This window comes from Muntiacus reevesi, chromosome 4, assembly GCF_963930625.1.
Source record: "Muntiacus reevesi chromosome 4, mMunRee1.1, whole genome shotgun sequence".
Lineage (NCBI taxonomy): Eukaryota > Metazoa > Chordata > Mammalia > Artiodactyla > Cervidae > Muntiacus > Muntiacus reevesi.
In genome coordinates, this window is record NC_089252.1 from 117,511,515 (window position 1) to 117,532,635 (window position 21,121).

The 21,121-nt window shown below is 62.9% G+C and overlaps 1 protein-coding gene across 3 annotated transcripts in view; it reads left to right on the top strand.

Moving 5' to 3' along the window:
* Window positions 1–17,166, top strand: part of MGLL (monoglyceride lipase) — an 89,588-nt gene extending 72,422 nt beyond the window's left edge. For 2 of the 3 annotated variants that reach the window (XM_065934041.1, XM_065934040.1), the window contains exons 6-8: window positions 4,706–4,795; window positions 13,164–13,379; window positions 15,082–17,166. In XM_065934041.1, the coding sequence (XP_065790113.1) occupies window positions 4,706–4,795; window positions 13,164–13,379; window positions 15,082–15,207 (432 nt within the window). In that variant the 3' untranslated portion in view covers window positions 15,208–17,166. The other variant, XM_065934042.1, reaches the window with a different exon arrangement.
* The last annotated feature ends 3,955 nt before the right edge of the window (window positions 17,167–21,121 follow it).

Sequence of the window (21,121 nt, forward strand, 5' to 3'; positions counted from 1 at the left end):
CCGACTGGGGTGTGTGCAGCCGGGGGATGATTCGGGGAGAACCCCGTCAGCGCTCAGATCCAGGTGGAAGCGGGAGCTTATAGACACAGCAGGCCTGGACCCGACAGGTGTCAGGGTCAGCGCAGCCGCCCCAGAGACACGGGGTCCCCGCGTCCCCCCAGGGCGACACGCTGGCGGGGCTGCGGGCCGACCCGTTCTTTCTCCAGGAAAACCGGCGTCGCCCTGGACGTCTGCCCCGAGTGAGGGCTGGGGTGCTCCTCCAGGTGGCCCTGTCTGCCCTTGGCCAGAGGCTGTCCCCTGGGCCCCGGGCGGAGATGCGGGAGCGCCCCGTGCTCCTAGACGCCCCCCTGGAGGCGCCAGGCCAGGCACACCCGGGTGACTTCCCCTCCGTCACCGCCCTGTGCGTGGGCCACGGACGGGAGACGAGGCCACGGTCTCACTCAAGGTCAGCGCGCGCTGTGGCTCGGCCAGTGGGCGTGGTGGGACGTCCTTTCCCCCCGAAACCCCCGGGGATCAGCTTCCCATCTGGGTGTTGCTCTTCTGCTTTTAGTCCCCGGAGTCCGGAAGGCCCTGGAGCGGGTGAGGGGAGGGGGCTGGAAAGAACACGGGAGGGGCCGGGGGAGGGCCGGTCATCAAGCTCAGATACAGTTAGACCGGGAGCTGGGGCGTGGCTGGCTCGAGACCTGGCCCCCCGAACTTGGCCGCCGCGTGCACCAGAGGCCTTGGTCCCACCCTAAGGCACACAGCTTCCTGCTGTCCGCCTGGGGGTCGCTCACTGCCTGCTCGCTGCCCCCAGGAATCCTCCGGGCTCTGTCCCAGCTATGCCATCCTGCGCCCAGGCCAGCCCGCTGCACTGCTGTGGAAGCGAGCAGTTGTGTATGACCTTCCTCGTGTTAAGCCTTTCAGCTGCAAAAGCTTCAGAGTGGTCTCCGGAGCTGTTAGAACCTTGGGAATCAATAACGGCGCTGTGCAGGCCCCCGGCACTCAAAGGGGAGGGCCTGCCGTTAACCCACGGGCCCCCCAGGGGTGGGCCAGGGACACTCGCTCGCTCACTTGCTCGCGGGCATGGACCTGGTCCTCTTCGAGGCTGAGATTGTCGGGGTTCCCCCTGCTTCCTGGAGTCCCCACTCAGTGACACGGGGTTTGCTCGTCCCCCCAGTCGCACGGGGGGCCCCCTCTGGGGGCCGTTAGGGTGCTCCCTGGAGGATTCGGGTGTCAGGACGCCTCCCGGAAGCCCTTCAAGCTTCACTTTGCTGTCCGCACTTTTTTGTTATTGAGTCGCTCAGTCGTGTCCGACTCTGCGACCCCAAGGACTGCAGCACGCCAGGCTTCCCTGTCCATCACCAACTCCTAGAGCTTGCTCAAACTCATGTCCATAGAGCCAGTGATGCCATCCAACCATCTCATCCTCTGTCGTCCCCTTCTCCTCCTGCCCTCAATCTTTCCCAGCATCAGGATCTTTTCCAGTGAGTCAGCTCCTCGCATCAGATGGCCAAAGTATTGGAGTTTCAGCTTCAGCATCAGTCCTTCCAGTGAATATTCCGGACTGATTTCCTTTAGGATGGACTGGTTGGATCTCCTTGCAGTCCAAGAGACTCTCAGGAGTCCTCTCCAACACCACAGTTCAAAAGCATCAGTTCTTTGGAGTTCAGCTTTCTTTATGGTCCAACTCTCACATCTATACATGACTGGAAAAGCCATAGTTTTGACTAGACGGACCTTTGTCAGCAAAGTGATGTGTCTGGCTTCTAATATGCTGTCTAGGTTGGTCATAACTTTCCTTCCAAACAGAAACTGAGGACCGCAGACTCTCTGGGTTCCGATCCAGAGGTCAGATGCAGGCCTGCCCAGCTTCGCGTCTCCAGTGCCTCCTCCTCCAGGGCTGGGGTCTCGGCTCCCAGGCTGTCCTTGGGCCGTGAGCGCTGAGGTGCCCTGCGGGGCTCTGCAGCTGCATGGACCTGCCTTAGCCCGCTGGCCTCTTGATGAGGGTGGGGGTCTCCTCCCGGGGCCGTGGCCGGGTCACCCCGTCCTGAGCGGGATCCGGGGCTCTCTCCACGCGCCCGCAGGAGCCTCCAAAAAGTTTGGAAGAAGTGCTGCAGTTGACAGTAAGAGCTGTTGTATCCCGGATGCCAACTTCTCTGTGGGTGAGCCGCTGCCCCGCCCCTCCTCCCGGTGGCCGTGGGCTCTCTCGGTGGACGGTGCTGGGGCAGAGGACAGCAGCAATCAGCAGTGACCTGGACAAACTGATCCTCCCCGCCTGGGGTCTTCGGGCTCTCTCCAGCCCCCTGCCTCCCTCCTCGCCTTGGACCTCGGGGCCCCTCCTCAACCCCAGCTTCCTTGATCACAAGTCAGCCACTCTCTCTCTTTCTTCCTAATGAAAAGGCTAAAGAAACAAGCCAACCCTTAAAAAGCGTGTGCTGGGCGGCAGTTCCGAGCTTCTCCCCCCTGAGACGGCGTTTCGCCTTCTCTGGTTTTGTGGGGAGCAGGCCAAGAGGCACCCAGGTGTTTTTTTTTAAGCTGGGACCTTACTGCCATCAGAGATTCGTCTCTGCCCAATTGAGCCTTGTTAGAAGCGCGGCCGGAACACACTCCGCTGGTTTAGAAGAGCTCGGTCTGGGTGGCGCCCGCCTCTCACTCTGGGCTCCTGGGGAGGGCCGCATGCGGGCCTGGTGCAGTCCTGTCCCTATCCGGGCCGTGGGGGTCGGGGACACGGCCCCACGTGGAGCGTGCTGCTGACTGTCAGGAGGGGAGGGGCCGGATGGGGGGGCTGCCCGGTGCAGTAGCCAGGTGGGAGGAACAGGGCTCGGGGGGAGACCTCAGAGCTCCTGGGGAGACCGGGAGCTCCAGGCGGCAGTCCTCGCCAGCACACGGCCAGGTGTCCCGGGAGGGAGAGTGAAGGGGCAGCTGAACTGAAAAGGCCGTGCTGGACGAGGCAGTGAGACGTGCCTGGGGGGCAGCTGGCCTGGTCCCATCGCACGCGGCTCCCGGGGGCCCAGGTGTGACGGGGGCACGTGCAGAGTCGGCCCGCAGCCCCTGCGTCCTGGGGGGCTGTGGCGGGTCGTCAGGAAGAGCAGGAAGCCTCGGAGCAGCTCAGCAGACTCTGGGCCTCACGTTACATTTCCCGCATGACGCCCTCGGGCCACCACTGGGGGGGCGCGCCCCGAAAGCCCACCCCCCCATGGGGCGGTCCTGGTGAAGGCGGGGTGCCCGGGGTGTCCCCTCTCTCTGCGCCCGGGGCACTTTACCTTCGTGTTTCTGCCTCATTGACACACTCTGGCCTTTGGAAGCACAGATCTCAGCTCCTGAGGTCAGGCCTGCAGAGGAGCCCCGAATCCAGGAACCCACAGGCCGTCCTGTCTGCACAGAAGCAGCCAGTCCCTTCCCTCCTGGAATTCGAGCCCTACGTGGCTTGTACTCGTCCCTGGGGCCGGCCCACCCCCAGCTTGACCCCTGACCCTGCTCTGCGGGTCCTGTTCAGCCCATGACGCTTCGATGGGTGCGGGTGGCTGGAGGCCTGACGCGGGGCTCCAGGCTAGATCGTGGGTGTTCGGGGCCGGGTGGGCGAACGTCCGGCACGTGGAGGCTGCCGGCCCACATGCGTGAGGCCTGGGCCCGAGCCTGGGGTGCCATGAGGTCAGAGGTCGCCTCGTGGGTCCCCGGCCATCTGGGGCCCAGCTGTGCGCAAGGTCGTGAGGCTCCTGATGGTCAAGGAGGGAGAGCTTTCAGGGAGCAGTGCTGGGGGGACGGCAGGTGAGCTCAGGCCTCTCGGTCACCGGGAACTGGGGGCAGCCGCACCCAGGCCTCTGTCCACCGTCCAGCCGGCCGCGGGCAGTGGCGCTGAGCCTGCGGCGTCTCTTAAATGAGGGTCAGCCCTCCCCTCAGGGTGTTTGTGTCCAGATCAGAAGACGGAGAGCCCCCGGGACCGTGCCGACACCCCGCAATCACTGGGTCCCAAGGGGCACCCCCGTCGGCCCTGTGACAGCCGCACAGACTTGGGACTCGCCGCCCCCCGCTTTCCGAGCGAGTCTAATCTCAGCGTTTCACAGCTCGCCTTGGAAATAGCGTCTTTCTCCCTGGGCGTCTGCGGAAACAGAAACGGCCCCCGCCCCCCCAGCAGACGCGTGAGCCGGTTGACGCGTCTCTTGGATAAGTAGCAGCTCTGGGGGGTGGGCGCGGGGGCGGCCTGGGCCTCAGTCCGGATCACGTTGGGGCAGCCTGTGTTAAGCGCCTACTGTGTGGAGGTGCCTTGGCGACCCCGTGGGCAGCCGAGGGACAGGCCGGCCGTGTGCAGCCCCTCCCCGCCCCGCGTCTGCTCGGCCTGGTGGTGGTTCCTGCCCCGAGACAATCAGCGGTGCCTTCTGATCAGGGTGCGTCCTGCCTCAGCTCGGGTGCCTGGGTGCTTCTGCTCCCGCAGGGAATTCGAGATCACCGCCCGGTGTGGTCCGGGGAGGTGGCCGCACACATCGGGAGCAGCAAGGAAGCAGACGGCCCCTGCTGTCCCCACCCGGCCGCCCCCGCCCAGACCGAAGCCAGACCTGGGAGGCCATCTGGGTGGGACGAGCAGGGGCCCTTGGGTGTCCGGCCCAGGATCAGGCCCGGCTGACGGCCCGTTGGGGTGTCCTTCTCCTTAGCGGACCGTAGGCAGCCCGCGGGGTGGCCAGGTGAGGGTCCCACAGCACTAACTGTAGCCTCGCCTCGTGTCCAGGTCTTCGCTGCTAAAGTTCTGAACCTCGTCCTGCCGAACATGTCCCTGGGCCGGATCGACTCCAGCGTGCTCTCGAGGAATAAGACGGAGGTGGGTCTTTCTGAGGAACCGGGGGCGGCTGGGGCTGGTGGGGGGAGCCGGCCACGGCCCAGGCCTGGGGGAGTCGCGCGTTGGCCTCGCTGCGGCTCTCTGCCGCCGTTCCGCCGAGGCTCTGCCCGGTGGCGGGGACGTGGAGGGGCGTGAGGCGCCGTCTGGCTTCGGGGTCTGGTGGGAGGGCGGGCGGTGGTTCTCCGAGCTGTGCCCACGTGTGGGAGCCCCTGACTGGGGGGAGCTGCGTGTGTGAGCCAGCCGGGTGTCATTAGGCTTGTGAGTGACTGCAACCAGTTCAGAATGACTTCAGCAGTGAGGGGGCTTTGTTGGTGAATGTAACGGACGGCTTCAGCCATGGCTGGATCCAGGGGCTCGGCATCTTAGTCGCCACCATCTCTCTCTGCCCCCACCTCGTGTGTCCCCTGGTTTGGCATTATTCCCACCCAGACTTCCCCTGAGTGGAGGCGAAGCTGGCTTCCAGCAGCTTTACCTGAGCAGCCAGTGGAGAGGCAGCACAGCCCTCCAACAGCAGCCCCGAAACCGTGAACCTCAGACGGGCTCGAACCCACGTGGCCGGGGCTCAAACCCAGCCAAACCCAGTGCCTGGTTTCAGGACCTCATGAGGCTCAGGTTCTTGATGTCTCATCGCAGAAAGAATTCAGGGAGAGACAGTGATGGGTGAGACGTGGGCCTGTTCAGATTCAGACAGAAGCACAGACAGCGTGTGGGCCTCGCAGAGGGCGAGTGCGGCCTGGACACGTGGCGTGGTTAGATTTACAGGCTGGGTCATTCCATGTGCTAATGAGCGGGAGGCTTATTCCCGCTGTTCGGGGAAGGGGCGGGTATTTCGCCCCCCTTGGCCTGTCGCCACTGAACTGTCATGGCGCCTCTGGATGTGTCGTCTCCCTTGTTGGCTGAGGATTGAGGTCGAGGCTTGTCTGCCGTCTTGCTTCCATTCAATTCTGATCATTTTTTGTTGTGTCACTCTTTCAGAAGTTGTGCCGCGTCCCAGGGCTGGTTCTTACCCCTGGACAGTCGATTATTTGTCCCGGATACGGGGGCGGCGTCACCCTGCCCAAGCTCGTGGCCCAAGAGCGGAGGAGGACAGCCCCCTGTGGGGCGGGAGGGTGCGTGCGGCCAGGCTGGAGGGCTTACCAGGGGGCTCCGGCCAGGCCGGCGCCCGGGTCCACGGGCCAGGCCGGCGCCCGGGTCCACGGGTCCCTGTGGAGGCCAGGGTGGTCTGTGACGGTGTTGGTCAGGGCATCACGCCCCCACCCCTCCGGTGAAGGGCCAGCACCTCGTCCCCAGCCTGCGAGGATGGGCCCTCGTGCTCCGGGCCAGGCGGCTGGCTCGTCCTCACCCACACAGCGGCCTGTGTCGCAAGGGCAGACAGAGGCTCCCCAGGTGCTGGGGCCTGCCTAAGAGCTCTCTCTGGGGGGGTGGGACCCCGCAGGCTCACGGCCTGTGAACAGGCGGTGCCCTGGACACCGAGAGTGTATTGCCGGATCATCTCCTGCCTCAGTTTCCCATTTTTTGTCAGGACTTTGAGCTGGGCTGTCCTGGCTGCCGGACAGCCCTGGCTTCCTTGGGGTCTGGCATCATGACAGAATTTGGCCTCCCGGCCCTCTGAGCCACTCAGCTGGATGGGAGTCACCCCAGACGTGTAGGCAGGGATGTTCAGGCCACGGCTCAGCTCCCCAGCCTTGAAAACCACTTGTTGATGAGTCTGGCTTGTGTGGGACTTGAGAGGGAGGCAGTCCGCCCAGTCGTCCACACCCTGTTTGAATTAGAATTTAATTTTAAAAGCAGTACCTCCCAAACCCCCATCTTGGAGCCACATTTGACCCACCAGGGTTGAGAATATTTGAGTAAAGAAAGATGTTCATTCCAAGAGGCAGACCTGTGTGGTGAGAACCACAGCATTAGAGCCAGTCCTGGCAGGAGCAGGGCCAACATGAACCCCATTTCACAGATGAGGAAACTGGGGCTCGGAGGGTAAACAGCCTGTCCAGGGTTGCAAGCCAGTTGGAGCAGATTCCAAAGTCCGTGCTTGGCGTGTCCTTCCAGCTGGGATTGACAAGCGTGGGGCTCCTGACGGGTACTTCCTGGTTCACACGGCCCGTGTGGCGGGCAGGGGTGCTGGGGACTATGGCTCCGTGTGCAGGATCCCTGCGAGGTGAGGCCTGTGGGCAGAGCCTCCAACTGCCGCAGCCAAAGGATGACTCGGTTTCAAATGTGCAGTTTCCAGTAAAACCTCCGATTTCTGCAGCAGCCTTTTCATGCCGTTCATGGCCTTCTCAAGGCAAGAACGCTGAAGTGGCTTGCCATTCCCTTCTCCAGTGGACGTTTTGTCAGAACTCTCCACCATGACCCGTCCGTCTTGGGTGCCCTACACGGCATGGCTCATGGTTTCATTGAGTTAGACAAGGCTGTGGTCCACGTGATCAGTTTGGTTAGTTTTCTGTGACTGTGGTTTTCGTTGTCTGCCCTCTGATGGAGAAGGATAAGGCTTGTGCAGGCTTTCCCATGGGAGGGACTGGCTGTGGGGGATTCTGGCTCTTGCTCTGAGGGGTGGGCCCTTGCTTAATAAATCTTTAATCCAGCTGTCCACTGACAGGTGGGGCTGTGCTCCCACCCTGTCATTTGGCCCACGGCGGCCCAGTTCTGTGGTCCACAGGTCCTGATCTCCTCCAGGAGGACTTCTGCGAACACACCGCTCCTCCAGGACTACTGCTGCCGTGACCCTGACCCCGCGGCAGGCCTCTGCCAGAGAGCCCCACAGGCAAGTCTGGCTCCCTGTCTTCTGGGGTCACTGCTCCTTCCTCCTGGGTTCTGGTACGCACAGAGGGAATTCCAGAAAAACACCCACTTTTGCTTCATTGACTATACTAAAGCCTTGGACTGTGTTGATCACAATTAACTGTGGATAATCCTTCAAGAGATGGGAATAGCAAACCACCTTACCTGCCTCCCAAGAAACCTGTTGCAGGTCAAGAAGCAACAGTTAGAACTGGACATGGGACAGCAGACTGGTTGAAAATTGATAAAGGAGTGCATAAGGCTAGATAGTGTCACCCTGATTATTTAACTTCTATGCAGAGTACATCATGTGAAATGCTGGGCTAGATGAAGCACAAGCTGGAATTACTGGGAGAAATACCAATAACCTCAAATATGCAGATGACACCACCCTTTTGGCAGAAAGCGAAAAGGAATTAAAGAGCCTCTTGATGAAAGTGAAAGAGGAAAGTGAAAAATCTGGCTTAAAACTTAACATTCAAAAAACGAAGATCATGGCATCCGGTTCCATCACTTCATGGCAAATAGATGAGGAAACAATGGAAACAGTGACAGACTTTATTTTCCTGGGCTCCAAAATTACTGTGGACAGTGACCGCAGCCATGAAATTAAAAGACACTTGCTCCTTGGAAGAAAAGCTATGACCAACCTAGACAGCATATTAAAAAGCAGGGACATTGCTTTACCAACCAAGGCCCATCTAGTCAAAGCTATGGTTTTCCCAGCGGTCATGTATGGAAGTGAGAGTTGGACTATAAAGAAAGCTGAGCACTGAAGAACTGAACTGTGGTGCTAGAGAAGACTCTTGAGAGTCTTCCAACCAGTCCATCCTAAAGGAGATCAAGCCTGAATATTCACTGGACGGACTGATGCTGAAGCTGAAGCTCTAATACTTGGGCCACCTGATGTGAAGAGCTGACTCATTTGAAAAGACACTGATGCTGGGAATGATTGAGGGCAGGAGGAGAAGTGGACGACAGAGGATGAGATGGTTGGATGGCATCATCAATTCAATGGACATGAGTTTGAGCAAGCTCTGAGAGTTAGTCGTGGACAGGGAGGCCTGATGTGCTGCGGTCCTTGGGGTCGCAAAGATTCAGACACGACTGAGTGAGTGAAGAGCAGCAACAGCAGCAGCTGTGCTGAGACGGCGTGGGCTCGGGGAGGCGGGGGGACCGTGTCCCTTTGAGAGCTTAGAGTGGAAACATCCAGTTATCTCACCACCTGCAGGTATGCAGTCAAAGAAGGAGAAAAAGATCACAAGATGATTCCAAACACTCTTAGTTTGAAAGGAGATTTCAGAGCTTCTGTCTCCTTTGTGAAATCACAAACATGTCCCCGAAGGCCCTACACCAAACGGAAGCATCTGGGTGAGTGCCTCGCGGGCAGGCTTCCCTTCGCGGCCCATCGCCGCGTCCCCATCCACGGTCACACAGCGTCACGTGTCCACGGGGGGACTCCCCAGAAACACTGCTCAGTTTCCCCGCCGGGCAGACTCGGAGCCTGGACTCCGGTTGGATTAAGCAGGAAGCAGAGAGGATTAGCCCCTGCTGGCGGGCGCTGGGAGCTGCCCTTTCCACATTCTGCCAAGCTTTAAAAATAGCAGCGCCGAGGGGCGGGCAAGGGGAAACAGGCGAAGCAGACAGCTCAAAGACCCAGAGTCGGCTCCTAAGGCTCGCCTTCTTTGGGGACGTCTCACCTGGAGCCCGGCAGCCGTGAGGCCCGAGGACCAGCACTGACGGCCAGTCGGGCTTGCTGAAGCGGGACGCGGGGAGCGGCTGCAGGCTGGCGCAGACGCGGGCTCCCTGGCGTGCTCCCATCTTCGGGGTTCGCTGCGGCAGCCAGGGCGGGCGGCGTGACGCCCCAACTTGACAGCCTGGGACCCGCAGATGCACACACACCCCCAGCGTGGTCTCAGCACCGCCCGCTGCGCGGGGTCTTCTCACCCTGCATCTTGCCACAGCTCCAGAACGTCCGTCTCGTGAAACTTGGGCCCAGAGAGGGCAAGCCCCTTCCCCAGGGACTCGACTCGCAGCTGTTCCTTAAGGATTTGAACCTATGTTTTTTTCCCAATTATTTTTATTAGTTGGAGGCTAATTACAGTGTTGTAGTGGTTTTTGCCATACATTGACATGAATCAGCCATGGATTCACATGTGTTCCCCATCCTGAACCTGTGTCGGGCTTCGTGGTGAAGAACCCAGCTGCCGGCACAGCAGACGCAGGTTGGATCCCTGGGTCCCTGGAGGAGAAGGAGATGGCAACCCAACCCCTCTGCTCCTGCCCGGGAAATCCCATGGACAGAGGAGCCTGGCGGGCTGCAGTCCATGGGGTCGCAGAGTCAGACACGACTGGGCGACTAAACCATGCTCCCCTCCAAGCTCCTGGCACTAAAATCCTGGAAACAGAGAAGCCGCCCCTCAGCCTTTTTGTGTTTGCCCTCACATCTCGAGCCCCACCAACACACGGAGCATTCCACCCTCGACCACGGGTTCCTCAGAACGCCGTGAGTCCCTCCCACTCGGAAAAGCCGTGGATGTTCTGCATAGTTCTCCGGCCAAGGCTGCCGGCGGGGGAGGCGACCAGGGGGGGCCGTGGGGAGCTGCTGGCGCCCACACACCTCTGACTGCTGACGGCAGGAGCCCCCCAGCCCCGCCCTGGTCTTCCGCCGGGAGCACCCCCAGTCCTGCACCGAGGCGGTCTGCCTTCCAGAACCCAGTCTGTGTTCTCTGTCGCTGCGGCGGGACGCCCTCCAAGCGCTTCCTGGCTGGTTCACATGCACGCTGGCCAGCCGTATGGCGAGTTCCGGGCACCCGGGGGGCTGAGGAGGGGCCGGCCCTGCTCCCGCCCACGTCTGCGGGGGGCTCCGCTCCAGACAGCCACCCCACCTGACATTTCTGTGCGCCTGCGTTGAGGGTCGGGCCCCCACTCCCATAGTCTTCGTGACTCCTGCCCACACGGCCAGGGGGCCGCCCGCCCACGTCCTGGGAGGCTTGGCTGCCCTGGGGTGGTGTACTCATCGTAACCAGGGCTGCAGACAGGCCTGGCCTCCGCCGCCGCCCCTCCAGACCTGGCTGTCACTTCCGGTGGGCCGGTCCTGCCCTGCGACTCGCCCCCATGCACAGCTTATCCCCACAGAAGACTTGTCTGTTCCCAGCAGCTGGGGATCCACCAGTGCCTTACAAACAAGCCTCGAGCCGTGGGAGCCTCTCTTGGCATGGACCTCTGTGCAGGGGCGGCCATGGGGGCCTGGCTCAGCCGGTGCCCTGCGTAGAGGTCTGTTCACCACCCCTCCTGCCCCCATGTTCCCTGCTCCCTGCCCTCTGCCCCCCGCAACTCTGGTGAGAACATCTCTGAGTCCCAGAGAGGCCAGTCCCTGAGGTCAGTGGCTGCAGAACAGCCAGGGCCTCGGGGCTTCCCCGACAGCTCAGCTGGTAAAGAATCCGCCTGTAACACAGGAGATCCTGGTTCCATTCCTGGGTCGGGAAGGTCCGCTAGAGAAGGGCTGGGCTGCCCACTCCAGTATTCTGACCTGGAGAATCCCATGGACTGTATGTTCCATGGGGTTGCAAAGAGTGGGACGCGACTGAGCGACCTTCCCTTTCTGAGAAGTCAGGCAGGGTCCACGTGCCTCTGCCCACGTCCCCGCCTGCAGGACCCCAGGGTTACGGCAGCCGGGACGCCTGTGTGCACGGGCCGGGCTGAGCCCTCAGAGACCCCCGTGTTGCTGCTTCGTAGCCCCCCTCGAGGCCTGACCACTCTGATGATGACTGGAAGTGGGTCACGGAAACGCGGTCCCCCGTGAAGGCCTCTCTGGGGTTTGGGGTGGATGCCAGCTGCTCGGGTGCTGCAGGCCTGGCCTTGGTGGGGAGGTCGCCGTCCGCCTCATGCCTGGGATGCAGGGCACCAAACCTTTGGTGGGTTTAGTCTTAGGACCTCAGAAAGCAGAGGCTGCTGGGATTGGGCGGGCTGGTTACCTGAGGGGGGGTTGGTCCTCTGAGCCTGTTGCCCTGTGTGGGGGTGGGGGGTCTGCCCTGCCCTCCTGGCCGCCCCCTCCGCCTGCCTGGTGGTGGCTGGCCCCAGGGCCTGCCCTCCCGACACCCAGGTCTCGACCCGTCAGTGTGTACACAGGGCCGGTCGGCGTGTACACAGGGCGGGGTGGCGTGTACACAGGTCTGGTCAGCGTGTACACATGATGGGGTCGGCGTGTACACAGGATGGGTCGGCATGTACACAGGGCCGGGTCGGCGTGTACACAGGATGGGTCGGCGTGTACGCAGGACGGGTCGGCGTGTACACAGGGCCAGTCGGCGTGTACACAGGGCCAGTCGGCGTGTACACAGGACGGGTCGGCGTTTACGCAGGACGGGGTGGCGTGTACATAGGACGGGTTAGGGCATACACAGGACGGGGTCGGCATATACACAGGATGGGTTGGCGTGTACACAGGGCCGGTCGGCGTGTACACAGGACGGGGTGGCGTGTACACAGGACGGGTCGGCGTGTACACAGGTCTGGTCGGCGTGTACACATGATAGGGTTGGCGTGTACACAGGATGGGTTGGCGTGTACACAGGGCCAGTCGGCGTGTACGCAGGACGGGTCAACATGTACACAGGGCCAGTCGGCGTGTACACAGGACGGGTTGGCGTGTACACAGGACCGGGTCGGCGTGTACACAGGACGGGTTGGCCTCTACACAGGGCCGATCAGCATGTACGCAGAGCCTCCGTGCCCTAGGCATGGGAAAGGGGCATGAAACAGGAAGCCACTTAGGCTGTCAGAGCAATTAACCCAGAGGTGCGTCCCTGAGGGGCTTGGCAGGCTGGTCGGTGGGCAGGTGCCAAGCGGCTCAGGCAGGATGTGGTCTGGTGGGCTCCCGCCCTGGGTACTGGACACACCTCGCTTCCTGTTGACCAGAAACGGCCATGTGACCACTCCGAGCAGCCCAGGCAGCTGGGGGCGCCCAAGGAAGTCCTGTGGGCACCTGCCCGTCTCTGCTCCAGCAAGCAGGCCCTTGCTGTCCCCTCGGAGGTGAGCGGAGAGACAGGGCGGGGCAGGCCGGGGCGCCCCCCAGGGCTGGCTCAGGTCCCGAGCTGCAGGCAGAGCCAGTGTCAGAGGGGTCCTGGAAGGTGGATGGCTCAGGAGGGTGGACCCAGCTGCCTGGCGTGTCCGGCAGAGGGGTGGCTGTGGCCTTGGGTCACAGGGCAGTGGACGGGCCTCTCAGGATGCCAGGCGGCCACTGCATGAAGCCCAATCCCTCCCCGGGCCCCCGTCCCTGCACTGACCAACCCCCAGTGACTCAGCAGGTCTGTTCGCTCCGGCGACCCTGTGTCAGGGAAGACAGACTCAGACGCAGACCCGCGCCAACCGTGGTGTTGCCGCGTGAAATCGACACCAGCCTGTGACGTGCTCACGGGAAGGGGCGCAGACTGAGGCTGAGCCCGTCTGGGGGCCCCGGGCGTGGACGGGAGGGCCAGGGCCAGCCGGCAGGAAGCTGAGGCGCTCGGGGCCGTGCAGGGGTGGGGGGTGGCTCCCTGGGGTCTGACAGACGCCCCTCTCCCCGCAGGTGGACATCTACAACGCGGACCCCCTGGTCTGCCGGGCAGGGCTCAAAGTCTGCTTCGGCGTCCAGCTGCTCAACGCGGTGTCACGGGTGGAGCGGGCAATGCCCAAGCTGACGCTGCCTTTCCTGCTGCTGCAGGGCTCGGCCGACCGCCTCTGCGACAGCAGGGGCGCCTACCTGCTCATGGAGTCGGCCAAGAGCCAGGACAAGACGCTCAAGGTGAGCAGCTGCCGCCGCCCCGGGCCAGAGAGGGCAGGGGGCCGGCCCTTGGGTGGCGCGTCCCGGGCGCCGGTGAGGCACCAACTGGCCGTTCACTCCCGGGGAGCGTCTGCGTGGTGGGCACAGCAGGACGGAAAGGTGTTTCCACTGGGGAAGCCCCCGAGTGTCTCCCCTTGAGACCAGGAAGCTGGCTGGCTGGAGGGATGGGGGGAGAGCGGACCCATGGGCCGTGTCCACACCGAGTGGCGGCCGAGCCTGAAGGTGGCTCTGGGCGGTCGGCGGGGCAGACAAGCCTCAGGACAAGTGCGTGCGTGGCTCCCACCCCTGACGGCCTCCCCGTGGGCACGGCCGCGTGGACACCTGGTCTGGGGCCACCTGCACGGTCACAGGTACACAGGCGGTCCCCGCGGTGCTGCGCCTGCCGCGGGGGCCGGGGTTGCAGCTCGGCTCTGCCCCGAGTCCTCTGCCCACCCATCCCCTCCCCAGCTCCGCTCCGAGGGTCAGCCCTGGTCAGCCCGTGGGCAGAGGGGGACTCAGATGACCTTGGGACAGGGGGTGGTCTGGAAGGAGATGGTACCTGGGGGAGGCGGCCCTGGGGACTGCGAGGGCCATTCTGATGTGCCTGAAACTGGGACAGAGGACTGAAAGCAGGGGCTGAGAGAGGTCTGCACCCCCATGTTCACGGCGGCCCTGAGATGGATGCGGGCCCGGTGTCCAGAGGGCTGACCGATGAGCCCACTGGAGTCCCATCCCGACGGCAGAACTTTACTCAGCCTCGGAAAGCGGGGGCGGGGGGCTCTGATAACTTCCTGCTGCCGCGTGCGTGGACGCGCCTTGAGGAGGGCTGTGCTCAGTGAAACGAGCGGCTCACAAGAGCACAAGGCGTGTGCGACCGCCCCCCAGGGAACGAGCAGGGCTGGCCACAGTCATCGCAGTAGCAAGCGGAGGGACCTCGCTGCGGCCCCAGGGTTGGGCGCTCTCTGCCGGGGCCCTGTTGCAGAACTAAGGTCTCGTGAGGCATGCAGCTTGGCCAGAAAAAAGAAAGTAGCGCGTGTTGTGGCCAGGGGGCAGGAAGCAGGGCACGGCGGGCGTGTAGCGGGGCCAGGGTCCCGGCCGTCAGAACGAGCGCGCTGCAGAGCCTCCTGAGACGCCGAGCGCCCCCCACCGTACACGCAGCGGTGGCTGAGGAGGTCGGTTTTCTGTCCCGTGATTTTACCGCAGTCAACGAAAGAAACCTGAAGATGCCTGTTCGAAACTGCCGGGAATGGCAGTGAGGCAGTGGTTACACACATGGAGAGTCCGGAGGGAGGTCGGGCTGGAGATGTAGATTCTGAGCCATCCACCCTCGGGTCGTTCCCACAGCCTGGGGCCTGGACAGGGCTCCGGGGGGCCGTGGAGGGAGGAGGCCAGAGCCCCCTACCCCGCGGCCACACCAGCCTGCAGCTCAGGGGGTCTGTGTGCTGCCAGGACCACCACACGGGCGGGCGGAATGCGGTCGGAAGGCTGGGGTCCCGCCGGGAGAGGAGCGCAGACGGGGTGGGGTGGCGGCGGGCGGTACGGTGTCTAAGGAAAGGGCCTGGGATCACGGAGGGGCGTCCATCTGCAGACTGCCCGCTGACCAGGCCTGGGCGCAGAGCAGGGGTCCTCTCTGGAGGCCTCGTCACCCGCTGTGGTCCTGACTGCCCGTCTCTCCCGGTTGCAGATTTACGAAGGTGCCTACCACATCCTCCACAAAGAGCTTCCCGAGGTGACCAGCTCCGTCTTCCGGGAGATAAACACGTGGGTCTCGCAAAGGACAGCGGTGGCAGGAGTGGGGTGCCCCCCCTGAGCCCCCTGGCCGGCTGTGGGGCCCACGTCGGGAAGCGGGCAGAGGAAGGGCAGGGGCTGGCTTCTCAGACGTGGCTAACACATGCTCACACACACACACACACACCCCACAGACGAGGAATCCCTAGCACAACTGACTCAGACAGTCTTGTCGTCAGTCAGGCTGTCCACCGCTGGATCTGCCTTAAACGGTGGACACTTTATGCAAAAACTGGAGGTCACGGCACTTTCCAGGGAAGGTGCCGGAAGACCTGAGGCCACAGGGAGCCCTGCCCCGCCTCTCCCGCCCTGCAGGATCCCAGGGCCGCCCCCTCCACCCCAGCAATAACTGGAGGGCGCCCTCCCACCGCCCTGCCTGTGCCCCTCGGGCCGACGCGGGGCGGCATCCACTGCCCAGGGCTGACTGGCGTGCCCGCGGGCCCACCCTGACCTGCGTCAGCTCTGTGAGCCCCGGGGCGGGGGCCTGGGCGTGGGAAGGGGACCCCCGCCCCGCCCTCCCGGGCGCGTGGGGCGGCCGCTGCTCCCTGGCTGCTCAGCTGCCGCTCCGCTCCGAGGGCCGCTGTGCTGGACGTCTGTTCAGATGCGGAGGCCGTGGGCGGGAAGCGGGGGTCTTGACGGCGCGGCGCCGCGGAGCTACTTCCGGTGGCCGGAGCCGATCCCAGGCGGTGCCCCGCCCGAGGCCCCAGCAGAAGGGCGGCAGGGTCGCCCGCAGCAGCCGCTTACTGGTGCCTCGCCCTCGGCCCTCCCTGCTCTGACCGGCGCGGTAATCGGGGACCTCGTCGCCCAGGGGGTGCTTTTGCTGTCCGTGTGAGCGTGGTGGGGGCGTTGAGCCTCGGGAAGGGAAGGCGCGGCCCCCGGACATGGGGCTGGTGGGATTAGCTCCAGCGGCGGGAGCTGCTGCCCGCTGCACCCCGCTCTTCTGGGGTGGCCCAACGCCTCCATTCCAGGGCCCCCCACCGCACGCTGAGCCAGAGCATGCCCCCCAGCGAAGTAGCTGCGTGGGCTCCTGGAGAGGGCTTCATCTCCCTGTTTTCCTCCGGAGGACGAAAAACACGTAGAAAATGCCCAGAGGGCTCCGCCCGCTGTCTTCCTGGGCGGAGGAGCCGCAGACGCCAGGCACCAGCCCACACCTGGCCACCGCCGCGCCTCGTGCGGAAGCATGGCACCTCGGCGGGCACGTGGTCTGACCCGGAGTCTTTCGCCGCGTGGACTTTTCTCTGAAAGCTTTCAGAGATGCACATTCAGCTTCCTTCAGCGATCTGGTCAAAGAATCACCCGTGTTTGAAAGACGTTCCTCGGATCCGGGACTATTTCCCTTACCGGGGTGGGCTGGGCTCGCCCTCCAGGGTCAGGGTGTGAGCAGCCGTGTCTGGGCCCCGTCCTGGCAGCGCCCAGCGAGTCCTGCGTTGGGGTTGCCCACCGTGCTGAACCCAGAGCCTGGGCCGTGCCCTCCCGTCCCTCGGCGGTGCAGGGAAGCCGGATGTACACAGGTGGCAAGGCCGCAGGTGCCTGGCCCTGGGCGGGAGGAGCATTGAGGCCAGGGAGGGGCGGGTGGACGCGCTGCTCGGACCCGCGGCCGAGCCTGTGTGGACCCGTCACGCAGGCCGCCTGGGCCACGGGAGGTGGTTCTGTGCGGATGGACTTTCCAGAAGATGCTGCCTGCGGCCACCGGGGGTCCCGGCCCCCTGGGCCCACTCTTGGTGGGGACGGGGTGCTGACCCCCGTGTCCCCTCGGCCCTGGTGCTCGAATCCCCCCCGCAGGCCCCTGTCCCCCCTCACCGACCGCTAACACCCGCCCTTAGGACCACAGCGACTTCTCCACGCGGTTTCCTGGTTTGCTGTCACCCCCACGGCTCAGCCACCTCCCTACATGTCCGCTGTCAGCGCGGCCCCATGTATCCGGCAAAGTTAGTGCAGGGCCGACGTGCACCACAGCTAACGCTAATAAACCACAGTTTCTGACGCTGTCGTATCTGTCTGTCTGTTCGACTCTGGCACGCCCTGCAGAGACGGTGGGCCTCCTGGCTGACCACGCTCTGTGGGCCCCCGCCTTCTGACAGGTTAGGAAGGTGCCCTGGTCCCCCGACCTGGGGCTTCCCCGCCCACCTCAGCTCCCCCGTGGCTGAGGCAGCAATCTGCACGCCCACCTGCGCCCCATCCCCCGAGCCCGTCGGCTCCCAAGTGTGTTCCGCAGACGGTCTCGCTCCAGCCCGAGGCCCATCCCCGCCCGCCTCCTGTCCGGGGTTAGGGTTAGGGTTAGGGCTCCTGTCCAGGGTGTGTCCACGGCCCACCTCCCGGGGCCCCGCAGAGCCCTGTGCCCTCTGGAACCGAGCTGCGGGAACTGGGTCTTCATCAGAACGGTCTGGCCCCCGGGTTCAGGGCCAGTATTGCCAAGGGACGGGGAGAGGCGCAGTCTGGGCTGGAACCCGGTGCTGGGGTCATGGGTGCAGGCCCACTTCACGGCGGACACCCACACCCCCACCCAAGGCTACCCATCCAAGGGCCCTCGGGTTTAACGCGCTGCTGCTGCTGCTGTCCTGAAATTCTCAACCGCCCTGCGCGTCTTTCTACCCCGAGTTCCGGGTCATCCCGCAGTCACCGGTCTGAACTCCTGCGGCGGGTGGCCTGGCCCGCGTCACTCAGGTCTGCTCCTGGGGTCTGTCCTGCTCCTTGTCTGGGGCATGCTCCTCCGCCGGCTCCTCCTGTCTGCGTTGCCATTTGTTTTCTGTTTCTCGACCTGGGTGAGGGGGGAGTGTCCTGGGCGTCCCCTCTCCCTGGGCGCTGACGGGGACTCTGGTGGGCAGGTGGGGGACCCGGCCTTGCCGTGTGGATGCTTCTGGTGAGCGGGGTCTGGTCGCGCGGTGGCCGCTTCCAGAATCCTAGGGCCCCCGGCTGGTGCCGGCTCACTGGGGGCGGAGTCGGGTCCAGGAGACTCTGGGCCTCGCCCACCCACGGGCGGGGAAGCCAGGCCTGGGGTGGTGGTGCTCCTACAGGCAGGCGGAGCTGGTCCTGGAGTGGGGGCCCACTGGTGGGGGGGCGGCTCTTGACGGTCAGGTGGGGGCCTGGGGGATCCTGAAGCTCGTGCTGGTTGCTAGCGTGCAGGGCTGGGGCCCAGCTGGTCCCGGGGAGCAGGGGTGGTGATGGGTCTGGTCTGCTCCGGGTGGGCCGGGTCTGCGGGGTACAGGACTGTGGTTTCCTTTTTGTGATTTTTATTTTATATGGGAACATAGCGTTTGCCAAAAAGCTCATCAGTTCAGTCGCTTAGTCGTGTCTGACTCTGTAGTCCTTGGGGTTACAAAGAGTCGGACACGACTGAACAAGTGAACTGAACTGGTAGTGTTTAGGCTTCCCAGGTGGTGCTAGTGGTAAAGAACCCACCTGCCAGTGCAGGAGACCTGAGAGAGGCAGGTTCGATCCCTGGGTCGGGAAGACCCCCGGAGGAGGGTGTGGCTACCCACTCCAGTATTCTTGCCTGGGGGACCCCCTGGACAGAGGAGTCTGGTGGGCTACGGTCCGTGGGGTCGCAGAGTCAGACAAGACTGAGGCGGCGTGAGACAGCACGTGATTGGCTGAGTCTGTGTTAGTTTCAGGCGTACAGCTGAGTGGCTGAGTTACGTCTGCGGGCGCCCTTTCTTCTTCAGATTCCTTTGCTGTTGGGTTATTAGAGTCCTGAGCCATACCAGTCCCAGCAGGACCACACAGGTCCTTATTGGTTGTTAGGTATGTGGTCAGGTATATGTGTTAATCCCAAACTCCGCATCTATCCCTCCCCTCGTTCCCCGTTGATAACCATGTTTTTTAAATCTGTGAGTCTGTATTTTGTAAGTCCATTTGTATCATTTTTTAAAGATTTCACATAGCAGTGACAGGTATCTTTGTGATTTAGCCAATCTCTATATCCATCCATGTTGCTACAAATGGCATGATTTTATTGGCCGAGTGGTTTTCCACTGTAGAGTGCGTATGTTCCACGTGGTCTTCATCCACTCCCGCTGACCCCTCGTTTCGATGCCTTGGCTGTTGTCCGTAGTGCTGTGAAGATTGGGTTGCACATTTAAAATTATGGTTTTCTCTAAATATGTGCCCAGGAGTGGGACTGCTGAGTCCTACGGTAATTCTGCTTCTGGCTTTTTAAGCAACTTTCATACTGCTCTCTGTAGTGGCTACACCAATTTACCAAACACGGGAGGTGGGTTCCCTTTCCTCCACTCTCTGCCCAGCATTGTTTCTAGGCTTTCTGATGATGGCCATCCTGAGGAGTGCGAGCGATACCTCACTGCAGTTTTGATTTGCATTTCTCTAACAGTGATGCTGAGCAGCTTTTCTGTGCCTCTTGGCTGTCTGTATGTCTTCTTTGGGGAAAGAAGGCATATCCCCTTCTCTATCTATATAGACCTCCTGCCCGTTTTTTTGATTGGACTGTTTGTTGTTCCAGTACTGAGCTATAGGAGCTGCTTGTGTATTTTGGAGACTAATCCCGTGTCAGTCACATTGTTTGTAAGCCTTTCCTCCCGTCCTGTGGGCTGTCTCCGCCTGCGACGGTTCCCTTTTCTGTGCAGAAGCTTCTAAGTCCTGTTTGTTTCTCTAGGAAGTGGGTCCGACCCTGCTGTGACTCGCGTCAGGGGAGCTCTGCCTGTCTCCCTCTGGTAGTTCTGCAGTTGCCACCCTTACCTGTAGGTCTTTAATCCACACTGAGTTTGTGTTTCTGGGTATGGTGTTAGAGAATGTTCTGACTTCTTTTACATGGAGCTGTCCAGTTTAGACTCTGGTTTCTCTGTCTGGCTGTCTCCCTCTGGTGGGCGAGGCTGGCCTAGCAGCCTCCCTGGAGGGCAGGCCCAGTGCCCGCCCAGCCCCACGGGTGGACGGCGCTGCATCCTGGCCGTCTGGTGGGCAGGGCCGTGTCCACCAGGGGGGCTCGGGGGGTCTCAAGGTGGCCTGGCTGCTGATGGCTGGGGCTGTGTGACTGAGTTTGCCAGCTCTGGGTCTGACGGGCCTGGATCTCAGCTCAGAGGCCATGTTCACGGGGCCAGTGTGTGTCCAGGCCGGCCCCAGCCGCTCCGAGGGCAGCAGGTAGGTCCAGCCCGGGATCCTGCCCCGCTCGGTGTGCATGAGGTTTTGTGCGGCTGTGTCAGCGGGAGCCTGTGGGTCTCTGCCTCACTGCCTTCGCAGCCAGATGCTCTGGGGGCCCCCGGGGTCACACCCCCGCACGGGGAGCAGTGTGGGCTCCGAGCGCTCACTCCTGGGGGACGCTCTGCAGCGTCACCTACCCCCAGGGTGGGGGGCTCCGCTATCTCGCCATGGTTCCTTCTTCATGTCATCAGCGGTAGATCGTCTCAGGGAGGCTCTGGTCTTCTCCACCAACGGCTGGCGTGCTCATGAGAGGAGGTGGGCTCAGGCTGTCTCTGCTCTGCAGCCTCAGCTGCTCTCTTGGGTGACGTCTGACGCCATTCTCGCCGTGGGGCAGGTTGGTGGGGGCCAGAGCTGGCCTTGCGCCGGGCAGAGGCCCCCGGGGGGCGAGCACTGAAGGACGGACGAGCCCCTCCCGAGCTGGGTCGGCACTGAAGCAGGAGACCCGCATCAGCTGTTCCCCTACTGCTTGCTTGGTTCACTTTGGTGGGGTTCCCCCCCACCCCCCGATATTTCTTGATGTAGCCTGCACTGCTTTCAGGCCGTATCTACTCTGGGAGATGGTGTGACCACTAATTCCCGTTTAGCATACGAGAGTGCTTCCCTGGGCGTGGGTCGTGGGCAGTCTTCCTGGGCTCTCCCCGCCCCACGGGCGCTCCCGCCGAGGGCTATCGCGTGACCTGTGCCCCGCGGCCGTGCGGCTGCCCCAGAACCGGGTGGGGTGACATGGCTTGCCCAAGGGCAGCAGGGCAGGAAAAACCAATGGAGCGCCCGGTGAGCCCAGAGAG